The 17,147-nt window shown below is 40.7% G+C and overlaps 1 protein-coding gene across 1 annotated transcript; it reads right to left on the bottom strand.

Annotated features, from left to right (window-relative positions):
* Positions 1-1,960: 1,960 nt before the first annotated feature.
* MTPAP (mitochondrial poly(A) polymerase) lies at positions 1,961-14,849 on the bottom strand. The gene is made up of 9 exons (XM_040070070.2): positions 14,711-14,849; positions 12,798-12,970; positions 12,012-12,245; positions 11,461-11,685; positions 8,312-8,523; positions 5,960-6,186; positions 4,689-4,781; positions 4,521-4,594; positions 1,961-2,821 (listed from the first exon to the last, which is right to left on the bottom strand). Exons 1-9 carry the CDS (start codon positions 14,847-14,849, stop codon positions 2,483-2,485), a joined length of 1,716 nt encoding a protein of 571 aa, XP_039926004.2. The 3' UTR covers positions 1,961-2,482.
* Between the last annotated feature and the right edge of the window lie 2,298 nt (positions 14,850-17,147).

The following is a 17,147-nucleotide window of genomic DNA, read 5'->3' as shown; positions in this document are numbered from 1 at the left end:
GCTGCCTGCTGAGCTTATTTACATCACCAATAAGAGCAGATCCTTGCAGCCTCTAGGCTTCAGCTCCCTGGCCACCAGCTCCCTCGACCTGCAGATATCTGAAAAAATAACCTGTGCATTCCACTGCTACAACACTGCTTTTGGCTTCTTTCTCCTCTTTTCAGAAACTGGCCTGCAGCCATGACAAGGGTTCAGAACTATTCCCAAAAGGGACAGGCAGTCTAAACAGAAAAGTGATGGTGAAAGGCGCTGCATGTACAGTAACCATGTTCTGCCCCGCCTTTTAAGGAATATTAAATGGCTTGACTATCTATACCATTTACAAATTAAGCTTGTGCTTCAGCATGGCTCAACCATATAACCTAAATACAAAATTCACTGTTATTTGTCTACAAGTATCCTGTACCTAAGTGTCAAAATTCATATAAAATCTTCCCTACCTATGTCAGTGGATCACTGTGACTATAATGAAATTAGGTACACACTGCCACAGTTCTGCTGCATGCTTCTGTCCCTGGTAAACCATATTCTTATTATTACACTATTACCCATTTGGTTCATCTAAAAAAAAAAAGAAAATTCAAAAGTATTTGATTATTGCCCTAATCTTAAAAAAACGATGTAGTCCATTCCTGGGTAAACTGCAGACAATGCATCTCTAGGTTCTGTAAAGATTAAGGTAGCAGCAGGCTCCTTACAGAATCTGTCAAGCTTGCTATCAAAGGCTCCGTGTTTGCACCAACAGCAAGTTACAATAAACTTCCCACCAGCCTCCAAAAAGAAATTTTAATACCAGGATTTAGGTAGAAAACTATGTTTCAAATTCAAGGCTCAGTCTTGAAGAAGTTAATAGGAGAATCAATTTCAGCAACCAAGATAATGACTATGTGAGTCATTATTTAAGAAAATATTTATGAATCAGAAATGGCCACATATTAAGTATTATTTCAAACTCTGAATAAACTATTATGGAATTGACCTGAAGGTCTAAGCCTTTAGTTTGCCAACTGCTAGAAAATACTTTTCCTTGCCCAGTTTTCACAAGTACTTGGAAGTATGCATTACTGCCCACAGTATTTCCAGTGAATAACATATCAGAGAAAAGAAAAAACACACTTATAAATTGTTCAGATCAAACCATTAGAAAAAACTCTACACAAGGTTGTATACCAGAGCAACAGTAAAGAATCTAAAAGTACTGAAAATGAAACAGTAATAATAAAATTGATGTTTCATCTACATGATTATCTCTGAATACAGTCATTTCCTTTATGGAATTTCTGTTAAGAATAAAGAAAACACTCTGTGGAATTGCTAACAGTGCTACCATTTAGTCTAGTGCATGAGTGGCTCTCAATATGGACAGGTGAAATACTCACAAATGTACTTTTAAAGTTTGATATTTGCCTGCTCTCCGTTTCTCATTTCCTTCCTTCCCTCCTCTCTCCCCCTTCCTCTGAAAAGATTTCTTTTTGTGGCAGATGCAGAGAGAGCTCAATGTTTTAAGTCAATAAAAAGCATTGACTCTGCTGGCCCAACTGATCTGGAAGAGGGACAGTCACTGTTCTACTGAATATCTGAAAAGCAAGGCAAGACTGGGAACAGGACTCCAGCGTAATACATGATTCCTTGGATCTCTGCATAGGACAGACACCTCTGCAGGAATGCTTTGATGTCACCTAGTAGGCAGCAGCTTTGGGGAGAGTGATGAAGCAAGAAGGGCATCCAAGAACCCCTGCCTGAACCTGAAATACAGGTTTAAAGTGAAGCTGAAGGCAAAAAAAAGAAACGAGTGTGGGTGGAAACCAGTCCTGGGTAGAGAAAACAAAGAAGTTAACTAAAGACATTTAAAATCAGGTGGTAAACACAAGAGCAAACCCACTTTTCCAACACAAAACAGTGGCACTATCCTTGGAGAGCTGTGGTGGTGCAATGCTTTATGAAACTGCACACCTGACTATCTACTTCCATTCTCTTTATTTTGTCTTGGCACTATCTACATGAATGGAAAACAATTGCAAAAGTAGATACATGCACTTCAGTTTTACTAGCTTCCAAAACATGACTGGGTTGGAAACAATGGTTCCAACACATTTATCTTCTTTCAGACTGCGGTTTCATGGTAAGGTGGTTGTTTCTTGAGCTTTTAATTAGCATATCATTTGTATGCTAGCCAAGAGAATTCCCAAAGGCTTTTTCCCATACTGCTCCTGTCAGCCTTTTTTACAGAAGAGTGCCCAGCTGAAGGCTACTTCCAAAATGCATCCATAAAACTTACATTTGAATACTCTTCATTCATAAAACAGATGGAAAAGTGAGAAGTAAGGAGGAGAAAAATGTACAGAAAGAAAGCACGATGAAAACCAGATTGCTTGATTCTCCAGTTCCCAAAATAGAAATATTAAAAGTAATGTTCTTTGGACTGCGTGTCACATTCAATTCCTAAAACAGAATATTAGCTACTGTACTTCTGTGCTTCAAGTCATTTTCCCACTGCTTTTTGTTGACTGTTTGCATTATTTAACTTTAAAGAGTCCAAGAGGCTTCTGATTGTTTCGCTTCCTATTCCTTTCATCCTATTCTTCATCTTGCTGGAATTACTTTTCCCAAATGGTATCAGTAGAGCTGCCAGTCCCCAAGGTTCTTTATTGATCATTTGCTGAGTTTTATCTTCCTTCTGTAAAATCCAGGCACTTTCTCTGGCCATAGCTATAAATTTCTCCAGCTGTGGCTGATTAACATTCTTGCTGATATTAAGGTCTTGTTCAAAGGGATTCCAGATATAAAGAGGAGACGACTCAGGCTTATTTACTTCCTTTCCCTGCAGACAGAATAAAGAAAAAGCCAAAGTTGCATATGTAGGTTGTAGGCTAAGCAAATAACAAATCATTTGAGTTATTACATTAGAATTAAAAGTGTTTTGACCTATTAGAGAAATTTTACAAAGCATCCAGTCATTATTAATCAAGCTCATTTTCCTGTCAACCTGACTGTATGATTCCTGTTTTCTGAATCCTCTCAGTGGTGGTTTTCTTTGCCAACATTCAACTTAGATTTCCTTCAAGGTAAAGAACACACAACTACAGCTTAACCTATCTTTTTGGCCATTCTCCCATTTGCTGTCCAACAAACCTCAGACCTCACCTACAACCTCCTACTCCTAATCTCCACTTGCACATGGGCAGCATCAGTGTGTCACATTAACCTGCATAGCCCAGTTTGATAAACTATTGCATGCACTTAAACTGTTCAAACCATTCCTCCCACACTGTTCAGACAGCTCATAGTGCTGGTGTAAGTGAACAAGATTGCTTTGTTGGCTGAAATTCCTCCCAGTTTGGTCTGTCTTTTAAGCGCAGAGCTATTCAGGTCATGGTCCATTCTTAGACACCCGCTATAGTACAACACAAACAGCTGACAACTATGTAGTTTGTTATTTAAATGCACTTCCATCTCAGTGCTTATCAGTGTTTCTTTGCCGACTGGCTCTGTATAGCAGAGCTTCTTCAAGCCTTTCCAAAAGCTCTAGCAGGAATCCACCAGCTCCTGCTGGTTCAGGAAGTACCTATGTACAAGCTACATACCCTTGCCCCCAGGCCAAGAGCACTGTCAGAACAACAGCAGCAGCAGCAATCTCCCCTGACCAGCTCAGGCTCCACAGGTGTTTTTGCTTGCCTTTTTCAGGTTTAATAGCAAACAGAAGTTCTCCACCTAAATAAATCAGTTTCTAGGATTGATCTGCAAAAAGAGCTCTTTAGCCAGTGATCCACAATGCTCAAATAGGAAACAGAACAAATGAGAGTTTGCTCATATCCACACAGCAATGTGGCACTGAAACTCTGTTCTGCAGCCCAGCAGGAACAGGTGTGAGGTATGGAGGTTACATTTGTATGTATTTCTTTATACCTGCATGCACACACAGATCAATAGGATGACTTAAACATAAATAAAACTGAAGTGCTAGCACAGAATTATCATGTTATAGCGTGCTTACTGAGCTGCAGTACAGTTACTGCAGGCTGATTCAAACTGCAGTAGAAAACTGTAGTGCCAAAAGCACACCCAGAACTCAGCAGTAAGTTTTAATGTAGGCTCTCGTTGGGTCTGGACTCCCAACTTTAAATGCACAGCTTGTCAGCTCACAGGGCTTGTCGCAGACTTTTGCTATGACAGACATCATGACATTTTTGAAGTTTTCCTCCCACAGAAGCAAAACAGCTTTGACTTTTTAAAGCTGCCACTTTTATTACAGGGCTTTTCAGTAAAATCACACTAGCTCTGCATCAGTTTCTGCTTTCCAGCATATCCAAGTAATGACACTGTAAATGTTCTTAACGGTATTGCAAGTTACTGGGCTCCAAGAGGAAAACACTCCTTCGTAGAAATGACTCCGTTTCCATATAAATGTATTTTTAATATATATTTAAAGATGACAAAAATTGTTGCTTAGCATATGTAGTTTGTCAAATGGCAGACAGGGAGATTCATTTGATAATGATGAGCAATTAAAATCCATTTACCTTTCGAAGATTTATGGAATTCCTTCTGAAATCAAAGTTTCCAAAATATTCAAAAAACTCACACAACAGTACCTCTAAGGGAAAGAAAAACAAGAATCATCAGTAACAAAGGAAAAGTTTGTTTGCAATATGCTCATAAAAAAAGAAAATTGATTAATATCTACCTACCAAGTGTTTCTGTATTTTTTGTAGGTTTAATTTTCCTTAAATCACTAACAAATGAGCAATCATATCCTCCAATTATATGCTTGTCTTTTTCATCTGCAAGAAAAAGTGTGGGCATATTTTGAAGTAATAAACAGTAAAATGCCATTGTATTTAATAAAACTCAGAAAACAAACTGAAATCAATGGTACCACATTACACAAATCAAATTAGGAATTCACAAGTGAACTTTCAGGTTAAGAGTCAACTTAAATGGTAAAATATTTAAAAGAAAAAAGTCTATAGATGGGTAAAGGAAAAGCATCATGAGCAAATGACACATTTTTAAAATCCCACAGGACTAAGATAAATGACATCTTCGAATCTGTGACAATACTTATAGGTAACAAACAGGGTATCTCTGCATAGAGGGCTGTATTACACACTTAACAGCACAACTCTCTGAGGTTACTACCTACTTGAGGGTTTAAAAAAAACCAGATCCAGAGCGTTCACTGTCTTTTTATGAAAAACTTCAGAGAATTAGGAACATTCTTGTAAATATTAGAACACATTTTATGTAAAACGTTTCTTCAGAATTCTGATGGAAATGTTAGAAATTATTTTAAAGCAACTGAACACAGACCTTTTTCTCTACTACAAGCACTCAAAATTTCCAAGGAATCATGTCAATAAGCAGAAGACACGAGTAAGGAATCAAGAACTTGGGGTATCATTCTCTATGCTTTCATACAATTCACTGAAGATAACACACCCTGACTGCTGTGTAAGAAACCACTAGAATAGTTTGTTGTGGAGATACAAGAATTATTTGCAAAGTGTCTGAATGGTCTCAAGGATATTACAAACTGTGAGAAGAAAACAGCCTCTTTTTTTTAAGCATTTGGTAGCTATAAAACAATACACATCATATCAGACTGCACAAAATCCTTAACTCCAGAAAAATTCAAGACCCTACAAGTCTTCTAAAAAACAAAACAAAACAAATAAATTCAGCATAGGAGCACTGAACAAGTAAATTACATTTCATTATCTAAAGGACAGAACAAGTCTAACCCCTCTAAATACAATTAGTATTGTACTGAAAAGGGATTTATTTGAACTTTAAAGATGCATTAACACATGTAAAACTTGTGTATTCCCTTAAACTTAAATCACACATAATAATCATTAGTATTTGAGAGCATAAAGAAACTGCTTGGGTTTATTTATTACTTTAGGTAAAACAAATGTGAAATAAACAATAAACTGCAGTAAACAGACACAGTTCTTACCTGCCAGTTCTTTAAGTTGGTCAAGTGTTGGAATGATAGGTGGGGATCTCCTCTGCAGAAAAAACATGACCATCATGGTCAGGGAGAAGTTTGTAATCCAGGTACCAGGAGCACTATTTGTAAGTCCATGAACACGGGCCCAACATCGTATAGTGAACACTAATGCTCGTACACGGGAATCGAGACAGCCATAGATATACAAGAGCTCTGAACTCCTTATTGCAATGCTGAAGAGAAAATGGGAAGACAAGTAAATGATGAGAGAATTATGAAGTATCAGATGCAGTATTCATTATTCATTATAAGAGAAGGAGGCCTCCATAAAAACAAACAAACAATAACTTTTACACATTTTAAAAAATAGAAGAGAAACATAGAAAACAGTAGAATGGTATGGGTTGGAATGCCTGGAATTGTCCAGGATTAAATACCTACCATTTTCCATAGCAAGAATGATACAGTTCTGGGTAAATAACATGCATTTGCACTGTTTCCTGTTTCCTCATTAAACATCACAGTAGGAAGAAAACAACCCCAAAATAAAAAAAACACCATCAAGTTCTGTGGAGTCAAACTATGCAGAACTGGGTGCAAAAACATAATTTAGCCACAATTGCCTGAGCTACATTAGATAATATATCTATCCTAACATATAAGAAAATACAACGAGAATTTCTTTTACTGCTTTTATCTAAAAAGTAATAAAATGCTGCACTGAAAAATATTTTAAGTGCAAAGACACAATGAAATCCACAAAACAAGTCAGTTTGGTAATTTTTAAATGATTACTGCTTAGTTGAGCTGAAAAAAAAAATCAACTAATCTGGAAGAATAAAGGTTTTCAGATGGATCAGTTTTTGATCTCCTTCATCACAGTGTCATACAACCATTCATGTACTGTACAAATGGGAGGGCAAGAAAAAGTAGAAAAAAAATGAAAGTGCTGCATGAGAGCAAAACTTACTTTGGTTCCGTTTTAGCCTGAAGTGCTAAAAGTTGTTCTAAAAATTTTGCATAGCCATTTGGGCACATTTACTAGGCCAAAATTTTTAACACCTGGGCTTCTTAAATGTCAGCTGTGTGGTGCTTTAGTGGGTCCAGAGAGGTTTGTTTCTAGTAAAAACGGTAACAAGACAAGACATGCAGTCCCAACCAGCCAAACTATCAGCAGTGAATTTCAGGGAAGCTTGTACAGAACTACATGCTGACTTTCACTGTGACTTCATATAGAGAAGTAATTTCATTGTAGGAAACTTGTTCAATATTGCCTTAACAACTTCTGCATATTCTTAAACAGAACTTTGGGCAATTCAGAAAACTGAGTGTATCTGATCTGAGTGTATTTGATGCAGACAAATCACAAAACTGCACTAAAACTCGTATCGTAGAATCACAAAACATTCTGAGTTAGAAGGAATTCACAAGGATCATCAAAGTCCAACTCGTGGCCCTGTACAGGACAACCCCAAGAGTCACACCATGTGCTGAGAGCATTGTCAAAAAGCTCCTTGAACTCTGTCAGGTTTGGTGCTGTGACCATTTCCCCGTTACAGGGCTCAACCACCCCCTGGAAAACCTTTTCCTAATATCCAACCTAGATCTCCCCAGACACAGCTTCAGGCCGCTCCCTCGGGTCGTGCCACTGGTATCCTGAAGAATAATCACTCCTATTTGTATATTCCCCAACAGCAATGAAAAGGGTGGGCAGCTCATTTTCGGCTATGTAGACTTTTGCCGTGGGTGTCTGCTGGAGTGATTTAAAGGCGGGACAGCAGCAGAGGGCCAGCGCAGCCATTTCTGTGCCGGGCGGTCACCGCGGGGCCCGGAGGCGCTTTTCTGCGCAGCCGGCGCCCCCTAGCGGGCGGGAACTCCGCAGGCTCCCCTTCCCGACGCGGGAATTCACCCGGCATCACCCGAGGGAACTTCCCAGCAAAAAGGTGTAACAGACCCTTAACAAGAAGGAAAGGACACCAAAATAACTAGAAGCTAAATCCCGAAAAATTAACGTTCTGGAACTGCTTAATCTGAAAAGCAATCAAGAAAGGCTGTGCATCCGCTGAAGGGAAGTAATGACAGACAAACCCTGACTGCCTTCTTTCCAGTTTTATAAGCCAACCTTATGCCATAGACTGGTTTTTGAGGCTTCAGCGAGCAAGTATTTCCTATGCTGGAGAAAGATAACTTAAGGACATCAAACTCTAACCTCTAGAAATCAAAAAATATCCCTTTTACTTTCAGAACCAACGTTTGTTAAGAGCACAGAAAAGAGAAGACTAAACAGTTGATATTACAGGTTTTCAGAACACTAAATATATCCGAATTCTCTGCAAACTTTTTAAAACCAGGTCTCACCTGTTGCTCACTGACAGATCACACTGGAATCCTGTTGGCTGATGGGAAAATTTCACCAGAGGGCAGCGGGCATTGAGGATCTTCTGGACATTCGCACACCCAGGACCAAAATTATCAAGGCAGTCACCAATCACAGAAAGAATCCTCTGAGTTGCTAATCTTTCCGATGGTAATCTTTTCATCTGATACTCCATATCAAAGGGACCTTTTTTCTAACACAGAATTTTAAAAGCAAGCTGTTAGCTCTCAAACAAGAGATTTAAAAATACTTTTGAAAGAGCACTGCAATTTGCAAAGGAGTTTGTACAACTAGAACTGAAAGACAAGAATTATTCAAAGCAGTCCACCGAACTTAAAATAGGCAAAAACGTACTGCTCTCTCTTTTACATTCCCTTCTGGTGAATCAGTTCTTCCAGGCTAATAGTGATCAATTTACTATAAAGCTACATGTTCAAACAGAAGTATAATAATACTACATCTCATTACTGGCTAAAAAATGTAAATCTGGAACTACCAGGAGAGCACAAATGCTCTGACTGCAAAGAGGAGCAACACAACCAAACTACCAATAATTTCAAACTATCAGTAATTCCATGTCAAATCCTCAAAGAATAATGCATTATTAGTAAATCAAGAAGCAGTGTATGAAAAAATGTTTTTCATTTCAAAAAGTAAAAAAAATAGCATGCAAATTATTTAATCCTTCAAAATTGATACAATTCTGTAAGACTTAAAATAATCACTTCATGTCAATATATAGTTTCCATGAAAGACAAAAATATTGTGAAGATATATTCTAACATCAGAAATTAACTTCTCTGTGGGTCTTCATATTGATTTGCTATGTTTGTAGTTTTTACCTCAATAAAACACTTGTGAAATCTCTGTTTTCTTTATAGTCTTGTGTTTTTAAGACATCAACTAATTTTGTTTGCTAATCCAATACTTCACACTGACTTATCCTCCCCCTTGGAACATGTCATGGGTGAATGCATACTGTACAAATAAAATTACAGTGATCTAACAGTAACTTGAGACACAGAGCACATTACTTTTGTTATCCACAAATCAGTGACCTCACAGACAGCTGAAACAATTCAGAAGTTACGGACCCTGCAACCTTTCCCATAAGGTCACTTCAGGGGCTGAATTCCTGAATTCTCTGGCAATCGCAGAGGTGCCTGTTCCCGCTCCCGGCTCTCCAGTCAGCACCACGTGTGCTGGAACAAGCCAGGACAGCGCTCCCTAACCCCGGCTGGCTGTGTAGCTGCATGTGACAGCAGGGCTGGCTCTAAGTGAAAGGAGCCTGTAACTATCAGCATCGCGGCAGTTAACAGCAAAGATAAAGACGGGGACTCAGCTGACCTGTAGGTGCGCTGGTGTTGATATTTATATTTGTGATAAAAACCACAATGGGCCTTTCCAGACAGCACCTTACTATCTCTCAAAAACTGAATGAAGACTGTTTTATAATGATAAAGTAGATATTCTTATCAATTAAAAACAACCTTTATCTACAGCTTTGGTGCTAGCTAAGGGGCATGAAGTACTGATACACTTGCCCCAACCCTATGGTTCTTCACCCATTCTTGTCATGTAGACAGAAACAGCAAACACTAAACTATTACCAGTATTAAAAGTAAACTGTTAGTTTTAGGTCAACTGACACAGTGACCTAAGCAAGGAGCACATCCGTTTTAACAAAAACTGCTACTCTAAAATATCACAGCCCTGTTTTAATTCATTAACTAATCGCCCAAACTGCCCAGGGATTAAAAATGCCCTATCTGTGGTCTAGCATCCACTCCTTGTAAAGAACGTTCCCACTTCTACCCCTTTCCTTAAGTTACAATGAGTAATCAGTTTGCCATAAGGCTCAAAACCAGTTATTTCATGTAAATAGGTGCTGAAATGCCTGATTGTCCTCATTGCTGGCACTTCCTGAAAAGGCTACAGAAGTAAAGAAATCAGAACAAACCTTTTCCACTGCTGCTAAATCACCTTGTAACTAAAGCTACCTACCCTTTGTCACCCCAGAGTAATGTCTCAGCCGTTCACAGGTAATCACAGCTGCTGGTAAAACATCATCAAATACTCTACATTTCACAATAGAACGTCTATCTCCACAAAGGATACATATTAACGAAAACAGTTACCAAGCATGCTTTGAAAATAGACATTTTATACTTGAAAGTTATTCCTTCAAAATTTAAGAGGCAACTTCACTGTTTAAACATAAAGATTTTAACACTTCGCACACACAATGATTGTTCTCTTCAGCTGACATATTTGCTTTCATTGTGATTTATCACTGCAGTAATAGTAAAAACTATATACATTTGAAGGATTATTTCTTTTAAAGTAACTTACATGGCGATATACAAATTGTACAGAAAAGCTGAGAGAATTTTCAATCTCCAAAAGCTTAAGCACAATGGGGTGTCTTTTAAGGAAAACAGAGATAGTTTTTCCCAAACTACCTATCAGCACACAAATAAAAAGTTTTCACAACATGAGAATCACTTACTTGATCATTCATTCAGAATCCACGACCTGTAAGTATTCACCATGACTATCCCACATCCTCAGCTTTCACACCTCCACACACTCAATATGTGCCTATAAATATATTCACACCCCAGTACATAATCCAGTAACTTTCCTGGAGCATAAAGTCATCTCTTTTACGTAACAAAAAGAACCTGACAATCCTCCCAAAGGGCACACGTGCACAAACTTACTTTGCTTTAGGACATGGAAGACCCTAAAAGACAAAGCCAAGCTTTAACAGAGAATGGCTGAAGCACAGACACTACAAAGAAGAGAACACAACAGTAGAAAGGGAAGGTCTGACTCTGCTGAAACAATTTTGGATGAGGGTTTTCTTCATAGTGCAATTCACCCTAATATACACAATTTATGTAAACACCAAATCATTTTGTTCCTATTGCAAAGAAGAACTCATCCATGTCACATTCAGTTTTGGAAAGTCTTCAGATCCAAACATTGAAATAAACTTGTTCACATTTTGTAGTATGAACACATTTAAAACCTAAATAAAAATAAACTGACTCCTGTGTGTGAAACAGCAAATAAGCTGCTCTGTTGAAGAAATTCAACAAACTGAAGATGCACAGCTTAATCTTACCATTTTTGTAGCATGCTTTCCTGTATCACAGAAATCCAAAAACATGTCCACATCAGATCCCAATTTGCCAAACGTGTTGACTGAAGAGCCAAATGGCTTTACCGTGCTGTCTGGGAAATATGCACATGCAAAATCCCGAACCAAAGAACAGGCCAGAAATCGCAGCTTGATGTTTTCTTCTGTAAGCTGATACTCGTTCAGAAGAATGTACATCTGACTGCTTATCTAGTTCAGAAAATAAACACTGTAAAAATACAATGACCCATCTTCTAGTAACATGTCTTTCTTTTCATCTATTTAATATCAATGCAATTAGAAAGTTCTTTTTCAAAATTTAAAAAAGTTTCTTTCATACAGAGAAATTATTTTCATAATTAAAATGAAATATTTCATTTATTTATTTATTTCAGTGTTGGAGAACCATTAACATAAAATGCTACTATGCTGCCTTTTTAAAATAAAAATAAATACAAGTTTCACATGACCACTTGCAAATGTGAAATGAACATGTCTCATTTTTAATCAAGAAAGATCTAGAAACCTCTACTTACGTTGTCTGCAAGACAAAGCTTTTCAATAAGGTCTTTCACTGGAATGTGACACTGAGGAGAGAGGTGAATTGGTGTCTCTTCAATGCGTTGACTCACTGGATTTTTCAGCGTGAAAGTAAAAAGTCTTGATTTAAATGGGACAACATGATGCTCTGAAGCACTTGGGATCCCAACAGCATCCTGCAGTGAGGCTATACTGCTCTTTTCTGAAAACTCTATTAATGCATTGATGCCCTAAAACATTAAGAATAGAAATACAGGGTGAGACAAATGCATACAATGCTTGAATTCATTGTATTGATATTACTCAGATGTTTCTGGAGCTACTGAGACAAATTAATATGACAGCCCTGAAGCTAGGTTCCATATCTCAAAACATTTTAGATGCTTTTTCACAAGAGGTTATAAGTATTTAAGACATGCTATTCTTGGCAGCAAGCACTAAACATAAAAGTTCTTAACTATATTCATCTTCAAAACTGAAATACTCAAGAAACACATAAAAAAAGAGCTATCTCTGTTGTTGGAACAATGAATGGTGCTATGTGAACAATTCAAAGATTTATTGCAAAACAGGGTGCTAGCTATTCCTTAGAGGTGTTGCTTAGCTGACTTAGGAATAAAAATCAACTGCTTAGCAACTTGTGAACATTAGCACAGATAAAAACTGATTTAATACCCTAAGTGTATATAATTTGCTTAACTTATGAGGCCTTAACCAAATTTTCTTTCTGGTATTTCTTTTCATCGAAGGCTAGATTTTAGTTTACATCACTAATTACTTACACGATTTTCAAAAAAGAAATGACTCTTAACATTCCCATGACTGGATAAATACTGCAGTAATTTTTTTTCATGAACTTTTGATGGGCACTTAATTAAAACAGTCCGTTCAGCTTGATTCAGTCGTTCTGTTTGGACTTCAGCAAATGTTTTCTTTCTGGTACCAGCTTCAGCATCTGTGAGAAGAAACAAGCATCAAGGCTTTTCTATGTAAACAGGAAGATGTATGGCTGGTTTTAGTACACAATCTCTTCCTCTGGATTGAAAAACTGAACAAAGGTTTGTCCTGGCTCTCCAAGATCATGACAGCAAAAATGAAAAGAATGAAGAATGAATAAAGGACAATTAAGAATGAATGAAAGAAAGAAACTTAAGTGTATTTCTCTCACAAATGCATACATTTGTAGTAACAAAAAGTAGGGAAAAAAAAAAGAAGAAAACAATATTGACTTCCCTCAGCGCACAGGAAGATTCATAATACAAGGAATCTTTGTTCTTTAATTTGCTGTTCACCATCAAAAAAACTTAGCACACACCCAAGAGTCTGGAAATGCCAGCTAGGCTGTGAGGCAGGCCTAGACCTTTGGCAAGCTTCACTGAAATGACAGCCTCTCTTCACTACCACAAAGCCAGCACTTTGCAACGACTCAACACTTGCTATTTCTACAAGTCAGCACCTTCCCTTACAGTAAACACCTACTCAAAATTTTCACTTAATAATACACTTTCATCTACCCCAATACAATAAACCCACAGAACAGTCATATCTCATTGCACCACTTGCAATCTGTACTGCTGCTGACAGCCTCCAGAATTCACCTCGAATAGGGACACGCCGAACATCCAGAAACATGGAACTTTTTTCCTCTTTGCATACAGGCAAAGGGGCCATCTCCCAAACCTGAAATCACAATCAGTTCCCTGCATAGCTTTCAAACTAACTCCTTGACCACATCACATCAGCAGAGCTTGTGAAGCTGTTGCCTGTTAATACTTCCCATTGTCATTCAGACTTGGAAGCCAGGGAGCATTTCTCAGCAGCTACCATCTGCCACCGGGATATTCAGTAGAGAGCTCTTTATTCTATGGTTTTGGTTTTGAAGAAACCTATGGAATATTATGGCCTCAAGAAAACCTTTAAGTATCATTACGTGGCAGCTGTTAGTATTAATTGATGGTATTTATTTTTTTAAAATCTTTCATTTTGTAAGTTTACTGAGCTTTCACAGAGGCTTGTAAATAACCACAGTAGCTTGTTCAACAGCCTAGTTTTATACAGCATTTTTCATCAGAAAACTAAGGAAGCACTTTATGAAGATGATAAATATCACAGTTGCCACAGAAACAGAGAAGGATGGAAGTGACCAAGATGCAGGAAAGACAAGTCCCATAGATGGGTGAATTTCTGCATTAGGTCAGAATGGCTGTGATTTTTGCCTGATTTACTACCTGTACGTGCTTAGCCACTACAGAGATGATGTGATCTCACAACTTCTGGCTGTGCTGTCCTTTGCAGTCTGAGCATGGCACTGATGCACAGAAGCAACACGGCCCTCACAAGTTCTCGACTTGTACCAAAGACACGTTTCCTATGCCTTTTTGAGGGGGTCTCTCGGGATAAGCCCCGTCACTCGATTCACCTCTGGCTGGTATCTACGTTTAACAAACCGAGTCCGGGGCACTGACAGTGGATTCTGGCCTTCTGGGCTGCAGCCCCACAAGGCACAGGCCGACCTCACTGCCCGGCCGGGCTGCCCGGGCCCTGCGGGGCTCCTCACGCCCAGGACGCGGGCACTGCCCCGACGCCTCCGGTGGGGCCGAGCGGGACAGGGGGCCGCTCCCCTCCCCACGCCTCCCGGCAAAACCGGTCTTGCGGCCCGCGGCGAATGCAGCGCGGCCCGGCGACCCGTCCCTACCTTCCCCCGGCTCCTCGGCAGCCGGCTGCGCGACTGCGCCGGAGCGACCGAGCCGGGCGTGCCCGCGGGCGCCGGGGCCGGAGAGGTGCAGGCGGCCCCGCAGCAGCGCCAGCGCCGGCCCTCCCGAGCGGAGCGCCATGGCCGGCAGCGCCGCGCCGTCTCTGCGCAGGCGCCGCGTTCCACGGAGGCCGGCGGGGCTCAGCCGGCTCCGTGTGCGCGGAGCGGCCCCGGGCGCTGGGGAGGGCGGGGAATGCCCGGGGCGTTTGGGCGCTCTGGTGGGAGGGAGCAAACCTAACCGGCCGGCCCAGGGTGCCGGCAGGTGCCTGCTGCGGGCAGACGGGACATACAGCTGTCAGCAGCGTGCCCTGGCAGCCAGGAACGCCAGCCGTGTCCTGGAGTGCATCAGGCGCAGCATCACCGGACAGGCAAGGGAGGGGGTTGTGCCGCTCTGCTCTGCTCTGCTCTGCACTGCACTGGGGCGGCCTCATCTTGAGGCCTGCATGCAGCTTTGGGAACAGTGTAAGATAAATAATAATAATAAAGCTTTTAGTGAACATCCAAAGGAGAGCAACAAAGATGATAAAGAGCCTTGAGGGGAAGACTTAAAAGCAGAAGTTGAAGTCATTTGGACTGTTCAGCCTGGAGAAGATGGAGAGGAGACCTCATAAAAGTCAACAGCTTCCTCATGAGAGGAGGAGGAGGCGTGGGCACTGATCTCTTCTGTGTGGTGACCAGTGACAGAATCTGAGGGAATGGCCTGAAGTGGTCAGGGGAGGTTTAGGTTGAATATTAGGAAAAGATTCTTCACCCAGAGGGTGGGTGGGCACTGGAACAGGCCCCCCAGGAAAGTGGTTACAGCAGGAAGCCTGAGAGTTCAAAAAACTTTTGGACAACACTCTCTGGGTGATTCTTGGCATTGTCCTGTGCAGAGGGCCAGGAGTTGAACTTCAGTGATCCTTGTGGGTCCCTTTCAACTCGGCATATTCCGTGATTCTCTGAGCTTCCTAGGTCAGGCCTGAGGCGTGGGTGTGAGCAGCTGCCTGCCCTGTGTGGGGAAACACCCAGCAGCCCAGGCCAGGACTGGCCGTCAACCCCCACGTGAGCCCTGCCGGCCAAGGGCAGGAGGGTGAGGGTGGGCAGGAGGGTGAACCTGAAAGGTCAGGTGGCCTGGCCAAGGGGATGGGGGTCTAATGTGGGTTTTGGCAGACTGACTACTTTAAAAAGGGAAGTAAAACCTTTGGCCTGTATCAGCCATGTTCTCCAGTGGGACTAGGGAAGTGTACTTGGCACCTTGTGTGCGGTGTCCAGTTCTGGGCCCCTCGAATCAGCAAGGACATCGAGGTGCTGGAGTGAGTCCAGAGAAGGGCAACAGAGCTGTGCAAGGGTCTGGAGAATGAGCCGTATGAGGAATGGATGAGGGAGATGGAGTTTTTTAGCTTGAAGAAAAGGAGGTTGAAGCCAGGTGGGGGTCAGCCTCTTCTCTCAGGCAATCAGTGACAGGACAAGAGGATATAGTCTTAAGATGAGCCAGTGTAGTTTTAGACTGGACATTAGGAAGAATTTCTTCACAGAAGGGGGGATTAGACATTGTAATGGGTTTCCCAGGAAGATGGTGGAGTCACCGTCCCGAAGGTATTTAAGGAAATGGTATAAACAGGACATGGCACTCAGTGCCATGGTCTAGTTGACATAGTAGTGTTTGGTTATAAGTTGGACTTGATGATCTCAGAGGTCTCTTCCAACCTAATTGATTTTGTGATTCTGTTTGTCTGGTCCTGGGCCAGAGCTGTGAAGGCAGAGTTACTGCAGTGACGGCAGCATGTAGGATCACAAATGAGGTGGTTGGAGCAGAAAGCTGCAGGGCTCCCAGCAAGTAGTCATTAGTCTGTAGCATGGTTCCCCAGGCATGTACTGAAGAAAATGTCATTTTCTTTGGTTTTTAAAAACAATCATTTATGTAAAACTTGTGGGTACATCTGTAGTGTATGTTAGGGCACTTTGTGTGTTAGTAGGTCTTCAGTGCAGTGCTGTATACACTCTTGGCAGCCTCCCAGTAAGTCAGGGTCTGTAAGTAATTGCTATGACCTAATTATTTTGGTTTTGTATTCTAGGATGATCATTAAGACAGAAAGTAGATTGCTTTTAAAACAGAGCATTTCAATTTATATCCTACCTATGCATGCCATGGAGTACAAACTTGTGTTTCCGCCATCTCTCCATGGTGAGTTTCCTCTGGAATCCTAAGATTTGTCCTGCCTAAATACATTGATGTGGAGAGAGGGCTCCTCCTCTTTCCTTCTTTGAAGTTGGTCTAAAAATAGAAAAGGGTTTCATTAAAATTAATTGTGGGTTTGGAAAAAATTAATAGCGCAAGCAAGTTCCTGAAAGACAATACCCAAAGTATCCTAGCGTGAGAGCTGCTGCACGTTAAGGATGT

The sequence above is a fragment of the Hirundo rustica genome, chromosome 1, assembly GCF_015227805.2.
Source record: "Hirundo rustica isolate bHirRus1 chromosome 1, bHirRus1.pri.v3, whole genome shotgun sequence".
Classification (NCBI taxonomy): Eukaryota; Metazoa; Chordata; class Aves; order Passeriformes; family Hirundinidae; genus Hirundo; species Hirundo rustica.
Note: the sequence above shows the minus strand (reverse complement) of the source record. Positions and strands in the feature narration are given on the sequence as shown.